Genomic DNA, 27,396 nt, shown 5'->3' with positions numbered 1-27,396 from the left:
TTAATTTGTTAGTGTATCTAAATCTGCCTGTACATCTAACACTCCCCCCCCCCCCCCAGATTAACAATGTTGCTGTCCAAAGATGCCCCTGTGCTTTTTCATCCAGAGCAGGGGCACTCTAATAAAGGAGGTTTGTTACTGGCCAGATCACCAGGTGAAAGCAGAGGGAAAAAGCTTAAAAAAAGAAAACTAAAAGAAAAAAAAAGAAGAAAACTAATGCACCCACCACATCTAAAAATGTTAAGCTGCACTATAGTAAATTTTTGGTTTGGGGCTTAATACAGCTTTAAAGTGTTACTAAATCCACAATCGTAAAATCAGTCTGTATATGCAGTAAAGCGTGCTTGTTATACTCACTGTGGAACCTAAGGGGTTAATCTGCATTCTGTAAAAAGGCTGTTTGATTCTGTCTTCTCTGATCCTCCCCTTTTTCATACAATGTGATTTCCTGAATTTTTTTTTTAAATTCTGTCTCTCAGAGTGGGAATGTACCTACAATGTGAATTTCAGACCCCTGCATGATTTCTAAGTGGGAGAACTTGCAAAATCGCAGGGTGTTCAAATACTTCTGCTCCTCACTGTACACCCCCTCCCCACCACCACCATATGAACACACACAGCACTGCCCCACTTCATATTTTGCCCCCCTTTACATCACACACACAGCTAGTGTCCCCGACCGCCCTTCACTCTCCTACCTTAGAGCGGAAAGCGGGAAGCGGAGCATTTCTGGATCGGGTGTGAGAAGCACAGAACATTATTGAACAGGGCCGCTTCTTTCCCCCTATCTCTGCCACTGTTATAACAGCAGAGCGGACAGCAGGAGACAGAACATGTCTGGAGTGAGTGTGGAATAATAGCACAGTATTGAACAGAGCGCAGGAGTTGGAGCTGTCAGAACATTTCTGGATCAGATGCGGGAAGCACAGTGCACCATTGAATAAAGCGCAGGAGCTACGGAAGTTAACTTTCTGTATTAACCAACAGGTGATTGGCTGCTAGTACTGCCCTGCTTCCAATCAGCCAATGGTTAACTTAAGTTAACACCGGCAGCTCTCGCTCTCTATTCAATGCTGTGATGTGCTTCCCGCATCCGATCCAGAAAGGTTATGACAGCTCCCATGTTCTGTTCAATACTGTGCTATTATTCCACTCTCGCTCCAGAAATGTTCAGATTCCTGCTGTCCACTCTGCTGTTATAACACTGGCAGAGGATGGGAGGAAAGAAGCGGCTCCTAAATGCTGTGATCGGGTCCAGATGAAACAGTGGCTAGGTCCGCATCCAGACCACGGTCCGCCATTTAGTGATGCCTACTTTAGAGGCTCCACAAACAAAAAAATAATAAATGCACATTTTTTAAATTTTTTTAAAAATGTGCATTTATTATTCTTTGTTAAAAGGTTAACTTCTCCTTTAAAAGCAGTTCTCACTTTTAACTTGATATACATATTAAATAAAAGTATTTATGTTTACCAAGAGCTTGAATGATGATACCGCTCCCTGATAATTGCATGAAGTACATTTGTGAAACAGCTGCCACAAATGTCAAGCACTTTGAGGTATAATTATGACAGAAAGGAAGGAGTAATCACGGAGCAGTGTGTACAATCAGGCATCCGCCCAGTGGGGTGCAAGGTTCTGTCCAAGATCCGAAGAGGTGACACAAACATGAAAAAGTGAGGCCCTCAGATGTGGAATGTAATCTCCATCTCAGAAGAGAAGCAGATGAAGCACTCTGCCTCTGCATAAGGTTTTGTTCTGCAAACATTACGGCTCCTGTCCAATACAGACATGATGTGCGTGGTACGGAAACCAGTAAATTGGTTCCATACAGTCAGGAAAAGCATTCAGGCTTCTCTGTACACTCTTGTCCCTTTACACCAAAGCTATATTTACTATGAGAAACAGATTGCAAATAATTTAGACTAAAATATAAATAAATAAAAATCATCCATTTTCTGTGCTTAACCCCCATAATCATTACATCCTATTAGCCTCTCCAAAGCAATATTCTGGTCAAAAGAGATACAAGTGGGATAGCAGCTTGGCTTTTTTTCTGTTAAATGACCTGTTAACAAGTACAGTGCCTTCAGAAGAGCAATCTGCATTTGGATTTCTTCTCAGAGGGCATTGGACAGGCCACCTATCCATGTCGCCTCCTCACCACCTGATTTAACACTGCATATGCCGCACCACCTCGCTGCAGTGTACACGGTTGCATGGAGAGTGCTGAATGGCTCCATAGATAGGCATTGGTCACGTTTGGTGCTGGAATGCCCTCTGAATACAAGATGCGGTTTAGTCTTTGCAGAGGTCAGCACAGCTGGTTTCAATGTGATCACAGCTAATTATTATCAGGTGACACATGTACTATACTGTGTTTGTTCGCTATTTCTTTGCACAAAAATTAACTAGATTTCAAAAGCAACACATAAGATTGTTGGACTTTCTAAAGACCTTTTCTGTTATATTTTCAAAAAAATATGCCTTCTTATGTGACTGTAATAACTTGAGGACAAACCCCAGCCAAGACATTTTTAAGTAAAGAGAAAATTAGAAAAAAAAGGTAAAATAAAGTTAAATTGTATAAACACATATACACAAACAAATAAACAGTTGAAAAAAAAAAAAAAACACGTGACCTGTTGTATTTGTGAATTCTGTCCAGATGCATTTTTTGATTCAGCCAATTGGGTGACATCTCTTTCTTTAATAGTGTAAAACTGTAACCAAAGGCATTTTTTTTTCATTTTAGATGGATACCTGGTTGAGAGGTTAACTATTCCCTTCTCCTAGAGCCACAGGCTGCCTGCCCTTGATAAATCAGGACCATCCAAAGAAAACAACAAAAAAAAACAAAACTAAAAAGCAGTGGTAGAGGTGCTGCCACATGGAGGTAGTAGGTGGCTATCATTACTGATGTGACTTCCTCCTCTTCCTACCCCATCCTCACCTCCAACTACTCAGCCACCTATGTGTTTATAGCACAAGGACAGGCTCTGGAGAACTGGGTTTTTTCAGCACAACAGTGACTCATAGTCCAGGATGCCGGCACCATTTTGGCCCCTTTTAATCAGATGACTAAAATTCTGTGCTGCGATGATGCAGGGATTGGTGCACATGTTAGATCACACATTGCATGGCCAAATAGACATGATCACTCACAAAAAAAAGTTACTGCATCTCCTCCCATATTTAGCACAAAGTTCCTGGCCCAGGTGGTCCTACCTGGGACGATCGCGGCGTCAGACCCCTGACCTTCTCACCAAACTCGTGACCAAAGAACTAGCCAATCTAAAACCGCGATGTCACGTGCGTAACAATGCCACGCCCAGCTTCACCCTGCACAACGATTTTCCAGCTAATGGACCACAAATCGATGTACCGGCAGCCTGAGTGCGATTGTTACTGGGTCAGGTTAATTACGCAATTAACCCTTCACACTGCCACCAACTCCTTTTTGTACAGAGAAAGAGGAAACTCAGCAATATCAGCAATAACACTATGATGGTTGAGATAATCGTCTGTATAGCACTGTCACCGCAGACAGGTTATACGGAGGGTTAAACACATATAGTAGCGCTCTTTTAGAGGCGGGAATTCGTAAGTTGCTTTAAAGAGCTATAGAAACAGTTCAACACTTTCAGAAAGTAGGATTTATCACTAAAAAGGTCAAAAGGGTGCAATGAAAATATTTACAGAAAAAAGATGTAACCAATATATACAGTCAGGTCCATAAATTTTGGGACATCGACACAATTCTAAAATTTTTGGATCTATACACCACCACAATGGATTTGAAATGAAACGAACAAGATGTGCTTTAACTGCAGACTATCAGCTTTAATTTGAGGGTATTTACATCCAAATCAGGTGAACGGTGTAGGAATTACAACAGTTTGCATATGTGCCTCCAAGTTGTTAAGGGACCAAAAGTAATGGCACAGAATAATCATCATAAATCAAACTTTCACTTTTTAATACTTGGTTGCAAATCCTTTGCAGTCAATTACAGCCTGAAGTCTGGAACGCATAGACATCACCAGACGCTGATTTCATCCCTGGCGATGCTCTGCCAGGCCTCTACTGCAACTGTCTTTAGTTCCTGCTTGTCTGCTTGTTCTTGGGGCATTTTCCCTTCAGTTTTGTCTTCAGCAAGTGAAATGCATGCTCAATTGGATTCAGGTCAGGTGATTGACTTGGCCATTGCATAACATTCCACTTCTTTCCCTTAAAAAACTCTTTGGTTGCTTTTACAGTATGCTTTGGGTCATTGTCCATCTGCACTGGGAAGGGGCATCCAATGAGTTCTAAAGCATTTGGCTGAACATGAGCAGATAATATTGCCCGAAACACTTCAGAATTCATCCTGCTGCTTTTGTCAGCAGTCACATCATCAATAAATACAAGAGAACCAGTTCCATTGGCAGCCATATATGCCCACGCCATGACACTACCACCACCATGCTTCACTGATGAGGTGGTATGCTTAGGATCATGAGCAGTTCCTTTCCTTCTCCATACTCTTCTCTTCCCATCACTCTGGTACCAGTTGATCTTGGTCTCATCTGTCCATAGGATGTTCCAGAACTGTGAAGGCTTTTTTAGATGTCGTTTGGCAAACTCTAATCTGGCTTTCCTGTTTTTGAGGCTCACCAATGGTTTACATACAATGCAACAAGATGTAGAGTGATAAAATGTAAGATGATATAAAGAGATGCAATACAACATAACATTTCTTGAAGAAAAAATAGTTTGTGAAGAAAAACCGCCTAATGAACATTTATTGTTTGCCAAACTCATGTAGAATAAATGTGCATGCAATTTCACTAGATTAATGGCTATGCAATTTTTTTTAGTCTTTGTCTTGCGATGACAACTGATATATAAAGGTACTCTATTTTATGTGATGACAATGGTCTGCCCCTGTTCCCCCACAATGGCATACAGGTTCTCCTAGAGGAAACCAAGCTGCTGTGCTGATGCACATTTCTCAGGCATATTCCACTATTATCATCACTTAAAAAAAAAGGCCTATGAAAAAATTGCATACCACCTGTTAACACTGTAGTGCATATGGACAGGGACAGACTGTAAAGAAGCTTTAGAACATGAGAAAAACAATCAGAAGTAACTAAAGATAAAAAAACGGTACCCCCCCCCCACCAATCCTACAGCAGGGGTGGACTGACCATTTGGAAACTGCCACTGCCTGAGGGCCCAGGGTCAGTAGGGGGCCCCATGAGATGCCCCTGGTACCTTTTTCATAGGCTTTTTTGAGTTTGGGCAAGGACACAGGGGCCCCATGATCCCCTATTGCCCGGGGGCCCCATGAATTGTCAGTCCGTCCCTGGTTCCAACCTATATTCAGTAAGGGTTTTCATTGACTTTAACTGAGCTAGCAGAGTCTACAAGTCCTACACTAGCCTCTCCCTTTGCAATTTGTCAGCAGCGCTGCCTATACTTTTCATATCACAGATAAAGCATATTGTCAATACGGTTGCTGCAACCTCACTCTTTATTAGCGAGGGGATCTCTCCATATGCCATAGGGATGAGGACAGGGAGAGTTGTTTGTGATCCAAATTAGGAGAGCAGACTCAGGTAACAATGCTGCTCCATGGATATATTATAGTAAGGGAACGCTGTCACCATGGAACAGGAAGTATGCTAATGGTAGTATCACCAGGTGAAAAAGGCCTGAAAAGACAAACCACTGCATTCACCACATATAAATACAAGTAAGTTGGACTAGTAAACTGCAATATATTAAATCTTTGTTTTAGGGGTTACACATGATGGTTGACAATAACATCACTTGGAATGCAATGGTGTCACCTCCTTGTCTGCAGCTGGAGAAGCAATAGTCATCAACTCTACTACCTCTGCTCCTCCATCTCTGTCCCTCCATTCACTCCCACCACCGTAATATTCTGGTGTGGCAGGGGTTAATACAACTAAGGGCCTGTCTCAAACTCTCATCAAGAGAGCCCAACTATGCCTGTCTATTCCTCCCAGCTGCTCCATTCATAGAAGCTGTATTACAGCTTCTATGATTGAAACAGGGCAAATGATTGATAGCTCCACAACCTCCATTCAAACATCCTGATTTATTCATATAAGCTGAAATGGCAGAGCTGGTTGGAAAAGGCAGGCATAATCAGGATCTCTCGATGACAGCCCCTTAGTTGTGTTAACCCACACTGCAGCAAAACAGGGGTGGCGGTGAGAGGGAAGAAAAAAAGTAAGATTGCTACTGAAAAAAAGGAGAATCAGCACAAGGGACACATCCTACTAACTGAAAGTGTGTACCTTGTGTTGATTTTTCCGTTTTTTGTTTTTTTCTTTTTACAATCAGGCTTTAATTCTATTTTCACAAGTCAAATGCACTCTGTTTTAGGAGTAATGTAAAAAATCTAAAACCCACATCCAAATTGTAAAACAAATAGGTTTAGTCAATTGCTTAAAACAAATTATTACTGAGTAATACAACAACTGTTAGCTGCAAAGGTGGAGCAGCATGCTGAGAAATCACATGGCCACGTCATGTAAACCAGAATGAGGTATGATGGGTTACAATAGGATGTGATTACAGCCAATGGAAATATTCAGCACAAATTGCTTACAGATTTTTATAATTTTTTTTTTAGAAAATCTAAACAAGCAAGGCGCACAAAACTGGTTGTAATTCAGAACAAAAATTTTGAGAAAAGTCTGAGATTAACGTTTGCAAATCTGTTGCAGAAATCCCAACCCTATACTATGTGTACCCCCAGCTGTGCTTCTACTGGTTGAACTAAAGTACTAAGAAAAGCTGAAAGTTTAGGAAATAATAAATCTTTTCCAAAAATACTTGGAATTAGAATCTTAAGATCTTCGTTCCCAGGCCCTACAAATTGCACTCACATCGCACCCACACTACCACAAGTGTCCAGGGGATAAACAGTGCAACTGTAGGCAGCTAACAGCTAAGCATAGTGGTCATGCTGCCCACCCCAAGGACCATATTTGTTCTTGCTTTGTTCCTAGGTTGACATTTCTTCTTCCTGCGTCTTCATTCCCATGCCGATACTAGGACTTTAGTTCACAGGAATATTTTCTCTGGTAACAGCAAAAGCACAGGGACAAACCGGACACTATCACTGCATCTGAGGGGTACAAGCTGTGTTGACCAGAAGTAAATGAATTTAGATATAATTATTAAGGGTAGACTCAAGGGAGGCAGCCATCAGACACTTACTTATGCTGAGAATATGAAAGGTAGAAATCTTACTCTGGTTCCCTTTTATGCTGAACTGAATATTAAACAGGAGCAACATTGCTGCATACACTTATTACAAAAAACTCCACTAAGGCTGAAGATGTATAAAGTGTGCACATAAACATTTAGTGCAGTGAAATTGCTCCGTTATACTACTAGCTATCTATACCCACCAAAGCAACAGTAGCAATGGAAAGCGTTAAAGATACTGGGAGATGCTTAAAATATGTCATTAGTATTTACCATTGCAATAAAAAATTAAGCGCTTCTAATTATGACAACCTTCATATATAAACAAACATTCTCTTGCAGTTTGCAAGTGCATTTTGTCTTGAAAGTAGCCGATTTCATGGCATGCTAAAATATATCCATTTTGTAAAGCGCTGCTCAAACTGTTGCTGGCGCTGTGTTTACCTAGGTTTCACACTTGTGCTGGTTGTGTGGCCCGAGTTTGCGTGAGCACGCCAGCCATTTAACCTGAATGGGCTGCAGTGCCCGCGTTTTCCACAGGAAAAAAATGCATGCACCATTTTCATGCAGGGAAATCACATGCTGCTTTTAACCAATGCGATTTCCCTGTGGTTCCCACCCCTGCAATTGTGCTGCGGGTTGAGAAGTGTGGGGGTGCCATTAAGAATGAATGACAGACCTGCATATCTCTTAAGGGCAGCACGATTTGGTTGCAGGAACAGCTGCTATTCCTGTACCCGCAACCACCCTGCACAGTGCAAGCAGGTATGAAACTAACCTAAATCCTGTTATTAATAATAATAATAATAATACAATTCTTGACATTCTAACTATAAGAGAAATCCACATACAGTCAGCACTGGTGGAGAAAATGTATAGCCGATTTGTGGTAATCTTCTTAAAATGGGAATGGAGAATATCCTCTCCTGTCTAACTACAGAAAAATGTTCTGGTTTTCTTAAAAGAGAAAAAAAAAAGAAAAAAAGAATATAAATGATTTACCTTAGGAATGCAGACATTATTTCACACAGTGGATACAGGTCCTGGTGGTTTCTGAAAATTCTAACAAAGTGAAAAAAAATTGGATTAATGTGACTTACAAGACACAACAACACAAGCTTTTCAGACACATTATACGATTTAGGCTAGGTTCACACTGCTGCGATCCAGTTTTGATAAGATTTTCATTGTGATTATGTAGTGCAACTTGGATGTAATTTGCATATTCTATAGGGGCCATAATCGCACTGGAATCGCTCCAGAGTACTATATACCAAAATAGTGAGCTTTTTCCAAAATTGTGTAGTGCAGAGTTTCAGTGATGTCAACAGGCACTATTGAAAACAATATGATTTCCATTGTCATGCGATTCTGTGCAACTCAAGTTGCATCTGACATTGCACTAGTGCAAATGGAGCCTACAAACCACATCAGACGTACTTCCAAAAGTGATACTAAAGATAAAAACTTTTTTTGTTTTTAATTTTGGATAGAAAAAGGAGGGTTATATACCCTGTTCGTTTTTTGCCATCGGTCAGTCCCCCTGAAAAGTCCTACAAAAACCTGTTGATCCTGCCATTGAAGTCCCCCTAATGCACTTCCTGTGATGGTGTGACAACAATGCCTGAATTCAGAACAGAGTTGCCACTAATGTAGGCTGTGCCTGCTTGCCCTACAGTAGGATCACAAAATGGTGTGGCTATAAGCATTGTCACTGCAGATTCACAAGCCTGTAGCTTGTAGCCACACTTTGTTCTGCCCACTGCTTTCTGAATGACACCTTCCCACTGTGAGCTGCTGTGTCTGAAGGGGGGAGTGAATGAGACACAAAAGAGGAGGATTTGGCACAGTTAGTGAAGGTAAAGGGAGTTTTTGCTACTAATGTGAAGAAACAACTTCCCCAGTGGCACTATGAACTTTGTGAACGTTGTGAAAAGTGCTTTAGTCTTCTTGTCATTTTACATCCCAAACCAATATCACCACATGCCATTCCCTTTTGGGTGTACACTCACCAGACCCACATGCCTCCCACTCTCATGGTTGGCATGTGTCGCTTGTTGAGCCTCCACTTAAAATCACCACTATGTAAAACTTCATAAACCTCCTTACTCCTCTCCACCAGGTAACATTGCCATGGAAATATAAAAAATAATCTCCAATGTTACATTAACCAATGTTCAAAGTTGTGTTCAATAAATACGTAAATAAATTAAAAACACTTATCATAACACTGTGGATTGACATCAGATGTGGGCATGTGTGCTCTCACCACCGCTGGACCTCTCGAACACTGTGCGTCACTTCCGGTTCCAGCTCTGAAGTCACATCCGGTCGTCGCGCAGCCTTACACTGACGCGTTTCATCACTTCTGACTTGATCATAGGGATATCTATCTCTCTCCCTATGACTAAGTCGGAAGTGACGAAACGTGTCATGGTGAGGCTGCGCAGCGACCGGATGTGACGTCAGAGCCGGAACGGAAGTGATGTCAGAGCATTGTCCGAGAGGTCCGGTGGTGGTGAGAGAACACATGCCCATATCTGACGCTCACAGTGTTATGATAAGTGTTTTTAGTTTATTTGCTTTGTGAGTGGCTATTTTATTGAATAAAACTTTGAACATTGGTTATTGTACCATTGGAGATTATTTTTTATCTTTCTATGGCAATGATACCTGGTGGAGAGGAGTAAGGAGGTTTATGAAGTTTTACACACCGGTGCTTTTAAGTGAAGGCTCAAAAAACAATACATGCCAACTATGAAAGTGGGAGGCATGCGAGTCTGGTGAGTGTACACCCAAGAGGGAATGTCGTCTCATGAGCATGTGGTGATATTGGTTTGGGATGTAAAGTGACAAGAAGACTGAAGCACTTAATGTGTTACCTACATGATTTGATGGACTTATGCTAATAAGGACTTTTTTTGATGTTTCTTTAATGTGTACACGTTTTTGATTCAGAGTTCACAGCGCCACTGGGGAAGGTGTTTCTTCACATTAGTAGCTATATTTATTATATAAGGTGGCAGCAGTGAATTATATTCATCTATTATTGATTGTTGGATAATTATTTCAAGAGGGTGCTTATTTTAATTTGAGCACGCATCCAACACAGAGGTTTAAATATTGATTGTTTTTAATACATCACTAGCCCTAAAGGAAGTTTTTGGTTTACTTTGTGAGGTGTGCATTGCATAGTAACTGGATTTGTTTAGACAGTTATACAGAAACCGATTGTGGTACGTTGAAAAAAAGAAGAAATTATTTCCCCTCTTATTATAGAAAAGTATGCTAGGTCAACCGGCACTGTTATAGCATCTACAGTACGTTGGGGAAAAGGGGGGTTGTTAAAGCAATTTCTCATCAAACTTTAACTTTGGCATTTTAGTATTCTACTACAGGAGTCTGCATGTATAATCCTTTTTAAAAGCCCCTGCTCAAAAATTCATCTCTCTCAACTCTCATGGCTTGGTATTGGCTGTACAGGATGATGGATACTATGGAAGGCAGCATAATGATAAGTTTTCCTTGAATGCAAAAAAACCGGACAGATCACCGTACCAACACAACTGATGTTGGTGCAGCGATCTCCCCCACTGTGTTATTGTATTCTGACAAGGGGGTTCCTCCCCGGGAACGGGCATATCAAACTGACCGCGAGGATTTACTATCTTCCAAAAAGGATGTGAAGGCCAAGTTGAGTGATCAACCTGTAAGAATGATAACCCAATTTGGAGCCCAATGGCAAGATGTAAAATTGATATTAGAAAAACATTGGAAGATTTTAACTCAATGCCCCAGATTGAGTAAGATTGTAGGCGAACGCCCCCAGATGGTAGCGAGAAGAGCACCAAATCTTGGTGATCTCCTTATTCATTCAGATTATCAACCATTAAAACAAACAACATGGTTAAAATCACGTACCAAAGGGATGTTTAAATGTGGAAAATGTCAAATTTGCAAATACGTGGATCGTACGGATTCCTTTCATGATTCAGGAAATAATACTCACTATAAAATTCAGAGTCTCATAAATTGCTCTACAGTGAGAGTATTATACATCTTAACCTGTCCCTGTAAAAAGATGTATGTAGGTAAGACCAAAAGACAACTTAAAGTACGAATAGGTGAACATCTTAGAGACATTAGATCAAATGAACCTGACAGTAATCTTGCCCAACATTACGTTAAATATCATGGAGGTAAATTGGATGGTACGAAAGTGAAAGGTTTCTATGCACTGCACTTTCCACAGAGGAGAGGTGATTTTGACAGAGAACTGCTTAAAAAGGAAAAATATTGGATATATAAACTTGATACATTGCACCCTAAGGGGTTAAATGTGGAATGTGATCTCCAAGTATTTTTGGAAAAATAGTTATAGCCATGTACCTCATTATTGCCATGTGGTGGTTAATTTGTGGAATTTTTGTTTTCACAAATAGGTGGACTTTATGTCACTTAATCCTTAAAAAGTATATATGTATACGGAAATAATTAAAATAATATGGATGATCTTAAGCTATGAGTTTAAATATAGCTCCAAACAAAATGTATTAGGATTGAATGCTGAGTTAATTTTTTCCTATGTACCTTCTTTCTTTAATAATAATCATACCATAGGATGGATATTTAAAAATTGGGGTATTTTTGTGGAAATAACCCTTAATGAGAATTTCAGGTTATATTGCCATCTTGTGGTATGTTATGGTAATTTATATGGGTTTTTTTTTGACAATTAGACTCAGTGGATAGACTTGTTGATTCTCTGATTAATATCGCCATCTTCTGGTTAGAGTGTGATGGGTGCTTTAGTCGATGAATATATTTAATTCTGTTTTTTTTGATCAATATATGCACCGTCCAAATTGCTAAAGCCTCTCCCTCCTCTGTTGTCTCCAGATGTCTGTCTTTTTAACTATATTCAACAATGACCAGCAGCTGTGCTAAGTATTTAGCCCTCTCTTTTTTCCATTAGGAATAACTGCAGGTTGGGTTTTTTGCATAAATGGGTGGGTCTTTACCCACTATAAATAGAGAATTGAAATGCGGTTGTTTCATTGGTCCTGACGAAGCTGAGTGAGATACGCCCATCGGCGAAACGCGTTGACGTCATACGTCAGATACGTTACTTCCGGTCATGCGCACTAGGTGGAACGCACGCTGACCCATAAGGAGGAAGCCATCTTCACATGCCATGAGGCAAGCTTAAGCAGCACAAGCGCCGAGAAGGGGCTGGAACCCGCGGTATATCGGCGGATGTCAGCGGTGGTTCCTTGGCCGCCTTGGCCCTGTATGGCAGTACCTATGAAGGACTTCTCTTTCATTCCTGTTATCCATAGCACAGGTGGTGAGTGGATTGTTACAGGACATTAGATATATGGTCCTCTGTGATCTATATGACCTATATATCTTCTATAGAGTGTTAGCTCTGTCAGTGACTTCCCACACATTGTTTGTTTCACTACAGGATGGGGACATCATGGTGCGCTGTATAGGATACAAGATATACCATCATATATATTTCTACAGGCAGAAGAGTCTTTGGGATGTGTCTTGTTTTTTCCTACAAAAGTGGTGTATAGTCCACATATAGTGGTGAAGAAACCACTTCAAGCAGAGTGCTGCTTTGTGCATCTTTTCCTCCATCCTGGAAATAAATGGGGCATATTCCCATTCAAGAGCTCTAGGAAACAGCTATCTATATTACAGATGAATGGGCCCCAACCACTTGTGCCGGCACAGGAATGTATTGTATAATATATTTGACATTTATGTCTTCCTTCATACAGGCCTGAGGCCTGCTATTCTCCTTTTTGACGCATATTGTGCTTGCTTTATTGTATACATGTGACATACATATATCTAGTATAATTTTTGGATTCCTTGATTGGGATTTGCCTATATGGTTACTGCTTAAATCCCTTATATCCTTCATTATGGTATGCCCATGGCTTAATTTTTGGATACACCTCCCTAGGGAAGTGTTCACTTGTGTGTTTGTGCTACAGGGACACTAGACTCTTGTAGCCATTTTCCCTGCTGCACATACATGTAGACCGGTTTTGGTGTCATTTTAAATGGTTTTAGGTCTGTGTGTATTGTCTCAACTGAGGTGATGGTAAACCAGGGCGAAAGCCCATATGTCATATTTTTATATGTGTAATAAAGCATAATTTTTGGAAATTTCTTCCTGTGTGTCACGTTCTGTTCACTATGTAGCCGCTTTTCTGTGAATCTCTTTTCACAAACCCCCCCTTTTTTGTATGCCTCTTTTGGCTACTGAATGGAGACCATACATTGGGTGACACGCTAATTTATTCAATAACCTCTTAAATAACTATCTTAAAATATGGGTTCCTCCCCTTCCCTATCCCCCTCCCCCGCCCAAATACCCCGATTGGCACTCGCAGCCACTGGCTGCAAGCGTTGATTGGATGCTGGTTTTCCAGCATTTCGCTTCGATAAAAGCCAGTTGTTAGACTGGCTTCAGTCAGACAGATTGCTGAACCGGCCGATTTTCGGACAATGTGTACCCAGCAGTAGCTTTGAGACCAGGGGCAGACTGACCATTTGGAAACTCGGGCACTGCCCGAGGGCCCGGGGTCAGTAGGGGGCCCCATGAGATGCCCCTGGTACCTTTTTCATAGGCTTTTTTGAGTTTGGGCAAGGACACAGGGGCCCCATGATCCCCTATTGCCCGGGGACCCCATGAGTTGTCAGTCCACCCCTGTTCGAGACACCTGGGGTATTCTGACATAGAACAGATTATGCATAGTTTTTTTAGTTAGCTGACAGTTTATGACGCTTAGCCTATAACAGGTACATAGTGATGCAAATGTCAGTTGCTGCAAGAAGTCGTTTGTTCCTTTTGTTGCTGTAGGCAGTTAGAGATACACAAATCTGACAGAGAACCAATCATATTCTCACCCTCAATTATGCGGTGTATGGAAATAAAAATCAGATTTATTACTATGAGCTGCACAAAGAGGATTTTCTTTGGACAGACCATAAATGGGTATAGACCTTTTAAACAAAACATGGTAATAAGTTTATTTTGTAAAGCAAACTTCTTAATGTATATTATTCTAGATAATGCCTATTAATAAAATAGTAATACATTTTCACATGTCTATCATTAAATATCTTATTTTTAACAGTCATGATCAGACAGCTTATACTGATGACTGGTTAGTATGACGCATGAGTCAACAAGATCACATTTGACATCTCAATCACATGCCTACATAGATGACCTGTAAGCTGACATATTCAATCAGTTGCTTACTAATCTATATACAGTACACATCCAAACTTATCAACAGAAATAGATGAGACCACTAATTGCTCACGTCAAGCACCTCAGAATAAACCATTGCTATGTCTTTTGATGCAATTATAATAGCGAAGGCCCCATGGCGTTTAAAGATAGCACAAATGTAGCCAAGCTGCAAACTATGTTCAGTCCACAAAAGGGGCCCCCTTCTTAGCACATGTAATAGACCTACTACGACTGGAGCTCAAGTATGCATGTGTCTGAACGTGTCCACAGTGCATGGCAACTAATCTGAATCAGCCTGTCAAATGTACATGTATTCTTCCCATGCCTAAGAAAATTAGGTATGCTAAAGCTGAAGTTTAATCTGCCTATATTTCACCTTCCTTAGTTAATCTCTCCCCTTTCATCAACATGCTAATTAAATGTTTAAATAAATCCTGTTGTCATTCATTATACATCTTACTTTAGATCCTGTGATGCCATCACTGGCTCTCTGTTTTTCTCTGTGCAATGTAGGCAGAACATGACTGGTGCAAGGAGATACACATAAGTTTCTAAAAATAGCTGACCAAACTAGGTAAAGCCCACATGTGATGATGAACCTCCATGATTGAGAGGACTGAAATCTGACTAATGAATGGGGTAGATCAGGAACAGTTCAGCTGGAAAAAGGAAATCACAGTGAGCAATATTAGTACAGGAAAGGAGCCTGTACAAATATGTAAGATAAACTGTAAGGTTGGAGTTCAGCTTTAGGGAAGTGAAACAATTCCTTTTGAATTAAAAAAAAAACAAATGTTTAGGATGGCGTTTTTAAAATGTTTTTTTCTGAAATCTCTGCTTTAAAATACTTATAGGTTTGTGTGAGTATCTGAAGACAGACTTTGTTCTGTTTTTCATAACACAACAAAACTCCCTGCTGTCTATATGGTAGATCGACTTCTGTACAACCAGGGTGCACATGCATGGATCAAAGTTCAGCTGGTCCCTGCTGAACTAAACAAATTTTGTTTCACATATGGTCTTCTTAAGTCTATGCTGTCTGTAACTACTAATGTCAGGAGATTTGGAGTGAGATTTGGTGATGCTCACTGTACTCCTTGTTAGAGGTCCTGGTATGAGGAAACTAAACCTGCCTCTACCAAGATGGCTGCCTCCATACAAAGACACAGAAAATTCAGATGAAGGAAGAATGTAACCAACACTAGTGACTAGTCGTTTGACCTTGACCTGTCTTCTTTTAGCACAGTGTCCGGAGTACATTTCCCCCTTAAATTAAATATTTTTAAAAAAGGAATTAAAGTGACACTGTCGTGTTAGAAATACTGGGGCAGCCATTTCAGTCTTCCTAAAGAAACGGCCAATTACCTGGCTGTGCTTGACCTAATAAAGTACCTTTGAGTCACAGATCTGGAACAAGCATGCTGTAAATGAGTGTCATAAAAGTGTCAGAATATCTGATCTCTATCATTTGTTCCAAGTTTGAGCAAAAAAATTAGTATTAAAGCCAGGGAACTAGCAATGGCAATGCACATGATTCTCACATGACCCTAGCCCTCTAAATTCTAAATCTCACGCTATCAAATAAATTCTTTGGTAAGAAAACCCAGTGAGCCCACTGCAATTGTTGTGTGTACTGGGCACACGAATAGCTGTGTGTGTGCAGAAGCCATTTTGTCATGTCACAAGTCTCGTCATAAGAAGGCATAGCCCAGTGACCCCCCCCCTCCATATTTCTGTTTATACAATACACAATCTGTTAACTGATGACAGGACCTTTCCTTTAGCCCAATCCCCCATTCCAGTCTGAAAACCCTAATAAAACCCTAATAAAACTATTAGCTATTAAAGCTATTAAAGCTTTAGCAATCCGGAGACCTATCAGACCTTGGGCCATAAATACCTTATTGGAATACACATTTCTGATAGATGGCTTGTCAGCCAAGATTCTAAAACTTCATCATATTTCATAACTCATGAAATCATTACAGTACAGCCATAATGTAGACATATTTACCACCCTCAGTTATTGGGTAGCATTTTGAACCCAAACATCCCTATGCTAAGAGGTTCTGGAGTGGATCAGGCCCCCAACTCCCCTCCTATGAGAAACAGATATCTGAAACCTGCTATATCCATGTTGAAGCTAATTTCATGCTGGACAATAATATGCATGGTAGCAGACCATAAATGGGAGGTATTTAGAAATATGAATACTTAAACTGTATTTGGGACTTGGTTATAAACATGGTGACATCCCAACACCCACCCCTTAAACCGGATGATTGGTCAGATGGTCTCTGTCAACACCCCTTTGATACCACACAAAAAGGTAATGGCAGGACCTGTTGTCAAGCTCTTGTTTTAATATCAACCAAGGAACACCTAACCAGACTTGAGAGAGCCACGGCACCCGTTCTTGCTTGGACAATTGGACTCTGCTAAAACCAGGACTTTGCAAATATTCTTCCTTTTCGACTCCTTAATTCTCTGTTGCTTTATTGTTCTCTTTATTTCTTTGTAACACCTTTTTTTTCTGTAAATATTTTATTTGCACCATTTTGAATTTTTCATTAAACGCTATTTTGAAAAGTGTTAAACTGTCTCTAAGGCTTTTAATTCAAACTAAAATTATCCCTGTCTCTTTTTGAGTGCTACTGTAATATAGTCCTCTGAAGGTACCTGTCTGTGGTGACAGTGTTTGTACAGATGTTTATTTTTCAGATTTGTTATTGTTAGGATTATTAGTTCCCGCCTTCTCCATTAAAAGGCAGTGGTGGTAGCTTAACAAGTTAATTGCATAGTATCTAACCCAGTAACAATCTTTGTCAGGCAGCAGCACCTTGATTTTGGTCCCCCAAGCTGGAAAATCTTTTTGCAGGGTGCAGCTGAGGGTGGCATTGTTACGCAAGTGACAGTGCGGTGTGAGATTGGCTGGTCCTTTGTCACGAGTTGGGGAGAAGGGCATTCATCACACCAACCCTTTGACAGCCATCATCAGTCCCCTATTTACCACTATGGTGAGTGCAGGTTTTTGTAATCAAGGTCCGAATTTCTAAGGATGTAAAATTCAATTCTCTGTTATAAAAATAATCCTTTATTTAAGGATTGTGTGCTTTATCCACAGATCAGATAACTGATGTATCTGCACAATAACACATTCTAAGAAACACCTGATCATCATGCCACATCTTTTTTCAAGTCATCTGCAATGTCACGTCTGGGTAGAATACAATGCATGATGTTGTACGTTGTACGTTGTACGTTGTACAGCAGTAAACTGTAGAATGCATTCCATATTATGAAATGTCTCTCAGCCAGCATAAATCATGGGTAATATTCTAGTGTTAACCATGAAAAGGAGATTTTACAAAACACACTTAAAGCTCATCTTTAGCCAAAACCTTTAGGTTTGACTACAGTAGGAAAGGGTAAGATCTTCTGTTAAATTTCTATTGCTGACACAGGCAAAATAACACATCTTTAAAAAAGGAAAAAAGGAGAAATAGTCTATTTTGGCTGTACTTCACCTATGGATCACAGGAGTGCAGCTTGTTCTGCATTTCTGTGACCCGCTTTCAGCTGACAGTGGGCTATTGGTGAACAGACAGTGAAAGGTGCAGAAAACGCATGAAGGTAAAAAACCATTGCACTTTAGAACCATTTTAACTACCTCATGTCTGGCCACTGTATATATGGCCAGACAGGAGCAGTGCTATGCAGGTGGACATACTGGTATGTCCTTCCGCATCGGTCATTTGTGTGCACTCTCTTCAGTGCACAGCAGTGCAGTCTGTCACAGATGTGTCCACCGAGCACAGCAGATCTCTGCTTGTTGTACCAGGCCACTGTGAATGGCCCTATTACCATGTTATTGCTGTGATCTGTGCTCAAACACAGCAATCAGAGTTACAGTATTAAAAGAGGCTGTCATTCATGACACTATTGGTTATTACTGTGTGATCTCTGTGATTGGTAATTGCGATCACATGGTACCAGAGCCAATCACAATGGCCCTGTACCATGTGATAGATGTGACCAATCACAGCATCACAGTAGTAAACAAAGGTTTTATGAGTGAAACCTTTGAACAGTTTTGCTGATTGCTTATACAGTGATCATCACTGTAATAAGCAAACAAAAAATAATCTCAATCTCTCTCTTTATTTAATAATTTATTTATTTTTTACAAACGTAAACCAGTCAGTCAGTGTCCCTAATCACCACCGCACCAGTCACAATGTCCCTGATCTCCACACCAGCCATATTGTCAATAATCACACCACACAAGTTACAATGTCCCTGATCCCGGCCATACCAGTTACAGTGTCGCTGATCACCGCCACACCACTTACAGTGTCACTGATCACCACCACACCAGTTACAGTGTCCCCCATTACTGCCACACCAGTCCCAGTGCTCCGATCACCGCCACACCATTCATATTGTTCCTGATCACCACCACACCATTTACAGTGTCTCTGATCACTGCCACACCAGTTGCAGTGTCCCTAATCACTGCCAAAGCAGCGATAGTGTCACCATAAGGATGCTCTGTGAACAGCCATCAGTATTTGGATGGCTCTGCAGAGAGCATTTAACAGGCAGTGAAGACACTCTTAACCACTTGCTTTAACCCCTTGGACCCTGTACAAGCACCCCCATTCACTTGAATGGGTCACAATCAGTGGGAATACAGGGAAATACATCCTGTGACAGCATGTGTATAACTCCATCTGTTGCCTTTGCAGCTCAGAGGGGTAGCCATTGAGGGGCAATAAAACTGCAGCTAAAGTGCAAAGCTTTACCACCCTCCAATATCACATATGAATGAGCCCTAAAAGTGCAGCCAGTCACAGTTGTTGTCCCCAATGTCATCTGCACTAACCCTGGCTTGTTTATTGATCACGTTTCTGCCTGTTGCCTGGACTGATTCTTTGCCTGTTTGCTTACCATTTCTCTTCCTGCGCTTGAACTGATCCATCTGCATATTCCTGTAAGACACCAGTCCCAGTCATCCTCTGGACAATTGCACACCTGGAACCACAGTAACTATTTTGTTCTTCCTTTTTTTTAGCCTCCTGTACTTCCTGGCCAGTGAACATGGCACTCCTGGGGGCAGCCATGTACCAGTAGACTAGGCTTGTTTGGCTTATAGGAACTGGGAAAGCTATATTCCCTGACCACTCGTATCGATGCAAACACTACAGTACATTGCTTTTGATACAATTGGTTGATTTGTGTCATGACCTGGTTCACCTGATGGTGGCACTGTGCTTCCCTGGGTGGAAAGCTGCAGTTTTAAGCTGGTCATACACGGGTCAAATTCTGAAAGAATTTTCTTTAAAAAATCTTTTCTAAGAATTTTTGTTCGAATTTCGCACCATTAGTGGGTCATAGAAATGGCCAATTTTCGTGTGACCATCGATTTTGAGTGATCGGGCATGTTGGAAATTTTTTTAAAAATTAAAGAATTTCGAATCAATAATGGGAGAATCGTGCGAGAAATATAAATGAAAAAGAAATGAGCATGAGCTGTGACCTGGAAAGAAAAGAACATTCTTGGCCACGAAAATTCTTTTCTGTAGCAACATAAGGTGAAATTGAAGTCTTTATTGAATTTCAAAATCCATTGAATTGGTACCATTGGATTACAAAAACGCACAAAATTTCTGATTTTCTAAAGAAAATTCGTTTGGAATTCAACCCATGTATAGCCTCCATTAGTGTGCACCAGCAGGCATCTCCCAGCAGTCAACAGGTTCCAGCAATCATCTCCACCTGGTCACACCTGCTGGGAGGGTACTTAAGTTCCACTTCTGCTATAGCTCCTCATGTCAGTGTTTTGACTGCTCCAGCCTTGTACCCAGTACTGTGCTGCATTGCTCCTTTCTCAGTTTTTTTGTTTCCCCCCTTCCCATCTTCTCCCCTAGTTTTCTCCTGCTTTGCATATTTCACACTCATATAATTAGCGGTTAGGTCTCTGCATTTTGGTTGTTCAGTTTTTATTTTCATGCTTTCTCATGTCTATTGCATTTGGTGTGTGTTTATTGTTCACTGTAAATAAAACTCACTTTAAAGATATATACACATGGTCTGGTCCCAGTTTCTGTGCTACATATATCTGGTCATTCCAGCTGCTGATTCCTGACAATTTGTGAGACACACAAGATACAACATCCGGTATATAATTAGTCAAGACAGCAAAAAAGTCTCACCCATGTGGAATAACCAGACTCGGTAGGTGCAGTAGAATGTGTTTTAAAGTGTAATTCTAAGTATACCAATGCTGTGAGAAATATACTATTAAATAAAAAAATAATTTCCACTTTCATTCTGCATTTTCCATAAACGTGTGACAAATGAAGTCAAAAGACTCACTATGCCTCTTAAAAAATATCTTGGGGTGTTGGCTTTCTGTCCTGGTGCTCTAGGGCCTCCAAAAATGTAATGTATAGTTAGGAAACTAGATGTGTAATTTATGCCTCTAGAAAGCTTGAAAATGTTCCTTGGATTTTGGGCATTTCTGCATGGCTAGGCTGTAAAAAAAAAAGTCTCACTTATGTGGTATCGCCATACTCAGGAGTAACAGAATGTGTTTTGGAGTGTAATTCTAAGTGTGAAAAGGATGTTTGTTATGTGGGAACTCGCTTCTAAATGGTAGAGCTTCTTCAAAGCACACAGCAACTCGCTTCTTTCAGGTCCTTGTTGCCCAATTTTATTTAAAAGAAAAAAGTTCCAGAAACAAAAATGCTTCCCACACAGGGGTATCCAACATCAAACCAATTCAGCCTTCTGACTCTTTCAGCTATACCGCTTTACCGTCTGTCTCCTGCAGACTCTATCCAAAGGGCTTTACCGCACACAGCTAGCCAATAGCACACAGCTTGTCTGGCTTCCACCTCCACTAGGTGAAGCCCACCTGACTCCAAGGCAGAGATCTCCCGTCTGCCAGGGTGGAGCCCTCCTGACTCCTATCTGCCGGGGTGGAGCTCAGAATCATGGCCTGGCCTCCACAAAAAGGCCTGCACACACCTGTGCAATCAGCACGCTGGCTGCTCCCAAAATATGGGCCCAGGATTGGAGATTTCATCCCTCCCAAATCTCTTAGAAATCTCCAGGCTACAGGTCCCAAAACAGGCTTTACAAACCAAAGAGGAAACTGATAAACCAGTTTCCTCTGCATTATGAGATCTGCCTGGAGCCCCTCAACCTGTATGGTTGAGAATCCTGGGTCTCCATCGTGATTTCCACTGTGGCAGGATACCTTACTGCCACAGTTAGAAATATCTTACTAATTGACAACTTTGTGCAAAAAAAAAAAATGCTTTTTCCTGCATTTTCCATAAACTTGTGGCAAGAAATTACATTTTAAAAAGACTCAATATGCTTTTCACAAAATCCCTTGGAGTGATTGCTCTGGAAAATTGAGCCAATTTGTGAATATTTCTACTGTTCTGGTTCTCCAGGGACTCCAAAATGTGATAGGTAATCAGGAATTTCGATTTGCATTTTATGCACAATTTATGCTCCATGAAAGTCCAAAGGTGTTCTTTGGATTTTGGGCCCCTCTATGTATCTAGGCTGTAATAAAAGTCTCACACATATATGTATATACTGTGTGTGAGAAATAGCCTTTTAAAATGACAACTTCGCAAAAAAATGTACTTAATTTTTTCATCTTCCAAAAAAAATTGTGACAAAAAAAATTACAACTTCAAAAAAAACATTTACCATACCTCTTACTAAATACCTTGGACTGTCTACTTTCCAGAAAGGAGTCATGTGGGGGTGGAAGGTAGTTGTATTGTCTTTGCATTTTAGGGCCCCAAGAAATTAGATAGGCAGTCAGTACAGTAGGAATGATCAACTTTCAAATATATTATATAATATATATATATATATACATACACACATACATATACATATATATATATATATATACACACACACACACACCATATATTGTACACTATACTTTTCACACAGACTAAATTGTATACACCGATTTGGGTTTTTTTTTACCAAAGAATGTAGTAGAATACATTTTAGCCTAAGTTTATGCGGAAAGATTGTTTATTTGCAAAATCGTATAACAGAAACTAAGAACTTTCAGTATTTTTTCATTTATTTAGCAAAAAATAAAAAACCTAGCAGTGATTATAATGGCAGAAGGCTTCTATGCATGAAGGTAAAAAAACCTTCTGCATGCAGCTCGCCCCCAAACTCCCTCTTATACTTACCTGAGCCTGATCCAGTGATATGCATGAGAGCAGAGGCTCCCTGCTCTCTCCTTTCTCATTGGCTCAGACACACCAGTGGGAGCCATTGTCTCCCGCTGCTGTCAATCACAGCCAGTAAGGAGGGAACAGGGGAAGGGACAACTTGGGAGTGAGCTCACAGGTGTGCCATACTAGGAAGCGACTTTGTATGGAGGCACACCAAGAGGAAGATGAACCAGGAGCCCTGGTGGAAGACCCAAGAAGAGGAGGACCGGAGCTCCTATAGAGCTAATATATAGGTAAGTATAACATGTTTATTAATGAAAAAAATATATTTATATAACAAGGTTTACAATTACTTTAAATACCACCAAAAAAATCTGTCTCAAAAAATAATTGAATTTGGGTACAGTGCTGCATGACTGTGAAAGTGAGACAGCGCTGAAAACTGGACTGTACTGGAAGGGGGTTAAATGTGTCTGGACTTGAAGCGGTTAATTTCACTTTAAAGTCAACCCTCTGCAACTTTAGTAGGGAGCTGACCTAGAAATATATAGCTAGCCATCAATTCCCTTGGCAAGCTCCCATGTAGTGTTTAGTTACTGACAGCTCTGGACATCATCTTGTAGGAGGTGCTGGGTGGAAAGTGACTATGCTCCTATTCTTTAGAAAGTCAGTATTAGAATAAACACCTTGGGGGCTGCAGGCCACTCTGCAAGAAAGCACAGAAAGTAAGGGTATAGTCTGTAGCAGTGCATGCTTTCCCAAAACAGTGTAGTTCTGTTATGTTTTCTGTCAACTCAGGATCACATTATTGAAAAATAATGTGGGCTTACTTCTGCTCCAAACATAACATACTTGACATTTTAGTGTTTATGTACCCCACAATAACTTAGCCTAGTTTATGCTTGGCTGTTGTAACTATTACAAATAGTAGTGTCAACTAAAACATAAACTTCTAAACAAAATATATACCTTTTCAGCAGTGGTTTCAGGCTTGGGTGTGGAGGGATTTTTATTTTACTACCGATGGCTAGACCAACAGAAATCTACTGTTTAAGAAAGACCGAAAACATAATATACCACAGATACCTCAAGGAATTCATTTTTTTGTATTTATCCTGGCATGGCCATGTGTTTCTTAAGAAAAGATCCTGAATGGGCTTGCAGTTGGGTACAGAGAGGAACAATAACACACATTAATAATGTAGCTGTGTTAAACAGATGGAACACAGGCACAAAAACACTCATAACACTAATGCAAATAAGTGAATGTGATTTCTGTGCTTCTTGTGGAATAAAAACCAGGATAAAACCAAGATTTCTAATGACAATTGCTAAAAGCAGAAAACATTATTTTTGGAGCGGGCCATTAATTAGAATCTTTATCAGATTTTCACCACTGTCCAATATCTGTTGTGTCACTGGGAAAAAAAACATTAAAAAAAAAACTAAAAACTCTTCTTGGTTTTTTTGCTGCTGCTGTGTCCCCATTGCAACAATTTCTTCAAATAGAAGTATGGCCACAGTTTTAGTTGTCAAACTTCTCTTTTGGGTCACAGGAGTACACTTCCATTTGTGCTCCAGAGTCAGCTTACAGTGGGCTATAGCCTGCCAGCCAACATCACAGAGCCGGTCCAGGCTCTGGAAGGATCCCGACCATATTGTTGGGATCCACCCAGCTGCTTGATTGACAGCTGGCTCCCACTCTGAGGGCCAAAAACAGCTGCGCCTACCCCCTCTCCAGCCTGAGTGCCACAGAAGCAGAGCACAGAGTGCTGACTGACAGTCACTGCTTTCCACTCAGAGAAGACCAAGAGCTGAGCGATCAGTGCAAGTGTGATCACTCAGTTCTCAATGTTCGAACTGATGTGGATCAGTTGCAATATCAGACCAATGCAGCAGTATAGAAGTGAGTATGTGTGCATTTTTTTTTATTCCAATACTTCTCCTGTAGACCCTCAGTGTGGACACAAACAAGGGTTTCTAACCATCTCTACAGTATCAATTAGTTAAAAAAAAACAAAAATCAAACAACTTTTTGGCTTGAGCATTACAATAAGTAGAACTAAAGGTAATAGTTTTTTCATTTTGGATAGAGTAAGAGGGTTAAAACCCCTGTGAGTTTTTTTTTGCCATCTGTATTCCATTGGGAAGCTTTCTCTTCACTTCCTACACTAGTGTCCCCATTCAGAGATGTCCCCTCTATTCCTGTTCTGGCAACAGCACAACATTTGGTATTTTCTTTCACTCAATGATAGAGGTAAACAGGGTAAATAGTGAGATTAAATCTCCCTAATGGGGGAACACACAGCAATAATAGCCTGACAGGCGGTCTAATCCCTCTCCACTCTATCCAAGACCAAAAGAAAAAAAAAGTGTTGCCTTTAGTTACACTTTAATAATCCAACTAGCAGTACTTCATAAAGAAAAAAAAAAAAACCTCTGCTTTGAGAATGTGTTTCTGCAGCCAGCTATCACTGCACAAAATTAGGAAAACTAAAAACACTTATCACTATGGAAACATCAGAGGTATAAGTGAGGACCTCCTAAGCTAAAATAAGTAGATACATCATCAGCTGGAAAAGAAATCATAAAGAGTCACTTCTGTCAAAAAAAGGGAAAAAAAAGAAGCTAGCTTTAAGCAAATAAGCCAGGGCAAACAAACAAAGCCTTTACCTTTTCTGCTGTCCCTTGGTCCTATGTGCTTTCAACATTATTTATTTACAGATTATGATGACATATTAAAGTGGTATTTGTGACAATCGCGGCATCAGACCCCCAGCCCTTCTCACCAAACTCGTGACCGAAGGACTAGCCAATCTAAAAGGCTCAGCTCTGCCCTCCACACCCTCCTCACTAGCTGTGACTGACATCAGTGGGAGTCAATGACCAGCCAATGTGTCTCAGCCAATGGGGAGAGACCTGGGAGAGCCAAGGCTCCCATGCACATTGCTGGACCAGGAACAGGCTCAGGTAAATATTAGGAGGGTGGGGGCTTAGGGGGTTGCTACACACTGAAAGTTTTTTTACCTTCATGCATAGAATGCATGTAGGTAAAAAAAAAAACCTTCAGCCTTTAGAACCACTTTAAGCATTGCTTTACAGAGTTTAAAGTACCTGTCCTAAAGAACTACCAAATGTCATATACACATATACTAAGGCAAGTTAGTCATTATTCCTAGCAGTATGTCATTGCACTGAGAAAGACCAGGGTACCCAACTGAAAAGCCACAAAAACAATCACATGCAAACTCCATGCAGATCTTGTTCCTTGTGGGAAATTAACCCAGGACTTCAGGACTGCAAGACGGGCGGACTACTGCTCTGATCCTGTAATATGGCTTTTTGCCTTAAGGAATATATGTGCGTACAAAACAACAATACTGTCAAAGTGCAGTACTCTATTACACCTGCAAGCATCTTCCCTAATGTTTCATCAATTCATAAGCTCCTCCTCTTATACAGGGGGACCTAACTTACAGTGGGACCTTTCTGGGAGAGCCCTCAGTCTTATACTTATGGCTTCTCATTTAACAGCACAAAGTAATAGGCCTGTTGGCCTTAATCTATTACCTATGGGAGGAGTTGGGGCTTGTCTCCAACTGTAGCGCTCCATATAAAAGAAGGGACTCCTAGAAGAGCATACAGAATTCAGATCATTATGAAAAGTCATTGCAGGCTGTCCTAGGGTCGAAAGGTAAGGAAATGGCAGATCAGGGATGAGTTCTATGCATAAAGCCACATTTCCTTATGTCAAATATAGCAGCAATAGCTCTTCAGGAGGTAAGATTTGTTTTGTACAGGAGCGATGCCTGGCACAGCCTGAGATGATACGTGCACAGCTCTATCAACATCATGACATGTGAACAGTGAGATAGATTTGTCTTTGCAGAAGCTACTATACCTACATTGGGATATCAAGCCTATCTGGTGCACCATGTCTCTGCCCAAGCATACATCTGAAGCGGCTGCAAAGTCAGTTAAGTTCTGACATTTGGATAAAGATGAAGGAGAAACCATGCTGGAGGGTAGTGACTCAACTGCTACTCTAGCTGAGTATACTCCATCTAACACTGACAAGGTGCTCAAGACCATTTCAACCCGCCAAAGCACGCTGACAAAAAATTTGGAGAGGTACAGATCTCACTCAATAGAGAAAATGTGCTAAAACCGTGACAGAGTTATAGACATGGAGACGAGAATAAACATAGATACACTTTAAAGCACATTTAGTCCACAGATGCCTTAGAACTATTCCAGAGATCCACATCTGCATTCATTTCCTGCATCTACCATACATCCTGCTCTCTCAATATCTGCCTTTGTAGCCACCTATTCAGATGCTCTGAGAACAGAGTTTACAAATCTAAGGGCTCGTTAACACTTGTGGTTGGGGGACAGTAAAAAGAATAAAATGGTGGAGCACATTTTTACTGCCCCCTTAAACTGCAAAAGCAGCAAAATGGGGTTGTGCACATGCGCATCCACAAAGCCCTGTTTAGTGGCTAGGAGAAAAATGATACTCCATTGCTTTTGGCAAGCAGTACTGTGCCAAACACAATCCGTTCAAGTGAGCCTCCCTGTTCTTTTACTCTTCTTCAGAAGGAACAGCAGTACAGTGACTGGCGGCATTGCAAGGAACAATGGGACGTGTAGTTTTCAGT

At 40.7% G+C, this 27,396-nt stretch overlaps 1 protein-coding gene across 2 annotated transcripts in view; it reads right to left on the bottom strand.

The window, feature by feature from the left end:
* Window positions 1–27,396, bottom strand: part of LOC149442367 (uncharacterized) — a 302,010-nt gene that overhangs the window by 98,895 nt on the left and 175,719 nt on the right. For both annotated transcript variants that reach the window (XR_016307201.1, XM_089656212.1), the window contains exon 3: window positions 8,234–8,293. Coding sequence is in view for 1 of the 2 variants with exons in the window: in XM_089656212.1 (XP_089512338.1) it covers window positions 8,250–8,293 (44 nt within the window). In the remaining variant the exon portion in view is untranslated. The remainder of the gene's footprint in view (window positions 1–8,233; window positions 8,294–27,396) is intronic.

The sequence above is a fragment of the Staurois parvus genome, unplaced genomic scaffold, assembly GCF_062004578.1.
Source record: "Staurois parvus isolate SC_StPar_1 unplaced genomic scaffold, SC_StPar_1.0 ptg000894l, whole genome shotgun sequence".
In the NCBI taxonomy this organism is placed as follows: domain Eukaryota; kingdom Metazoa; phylum Chordata; class Amphibia; order Anura; family Ranidae; genus Staurois; species Staurois parvus.
This window is presented reverse-complemented; position numbering and strand designations above follow the sequence as displayed.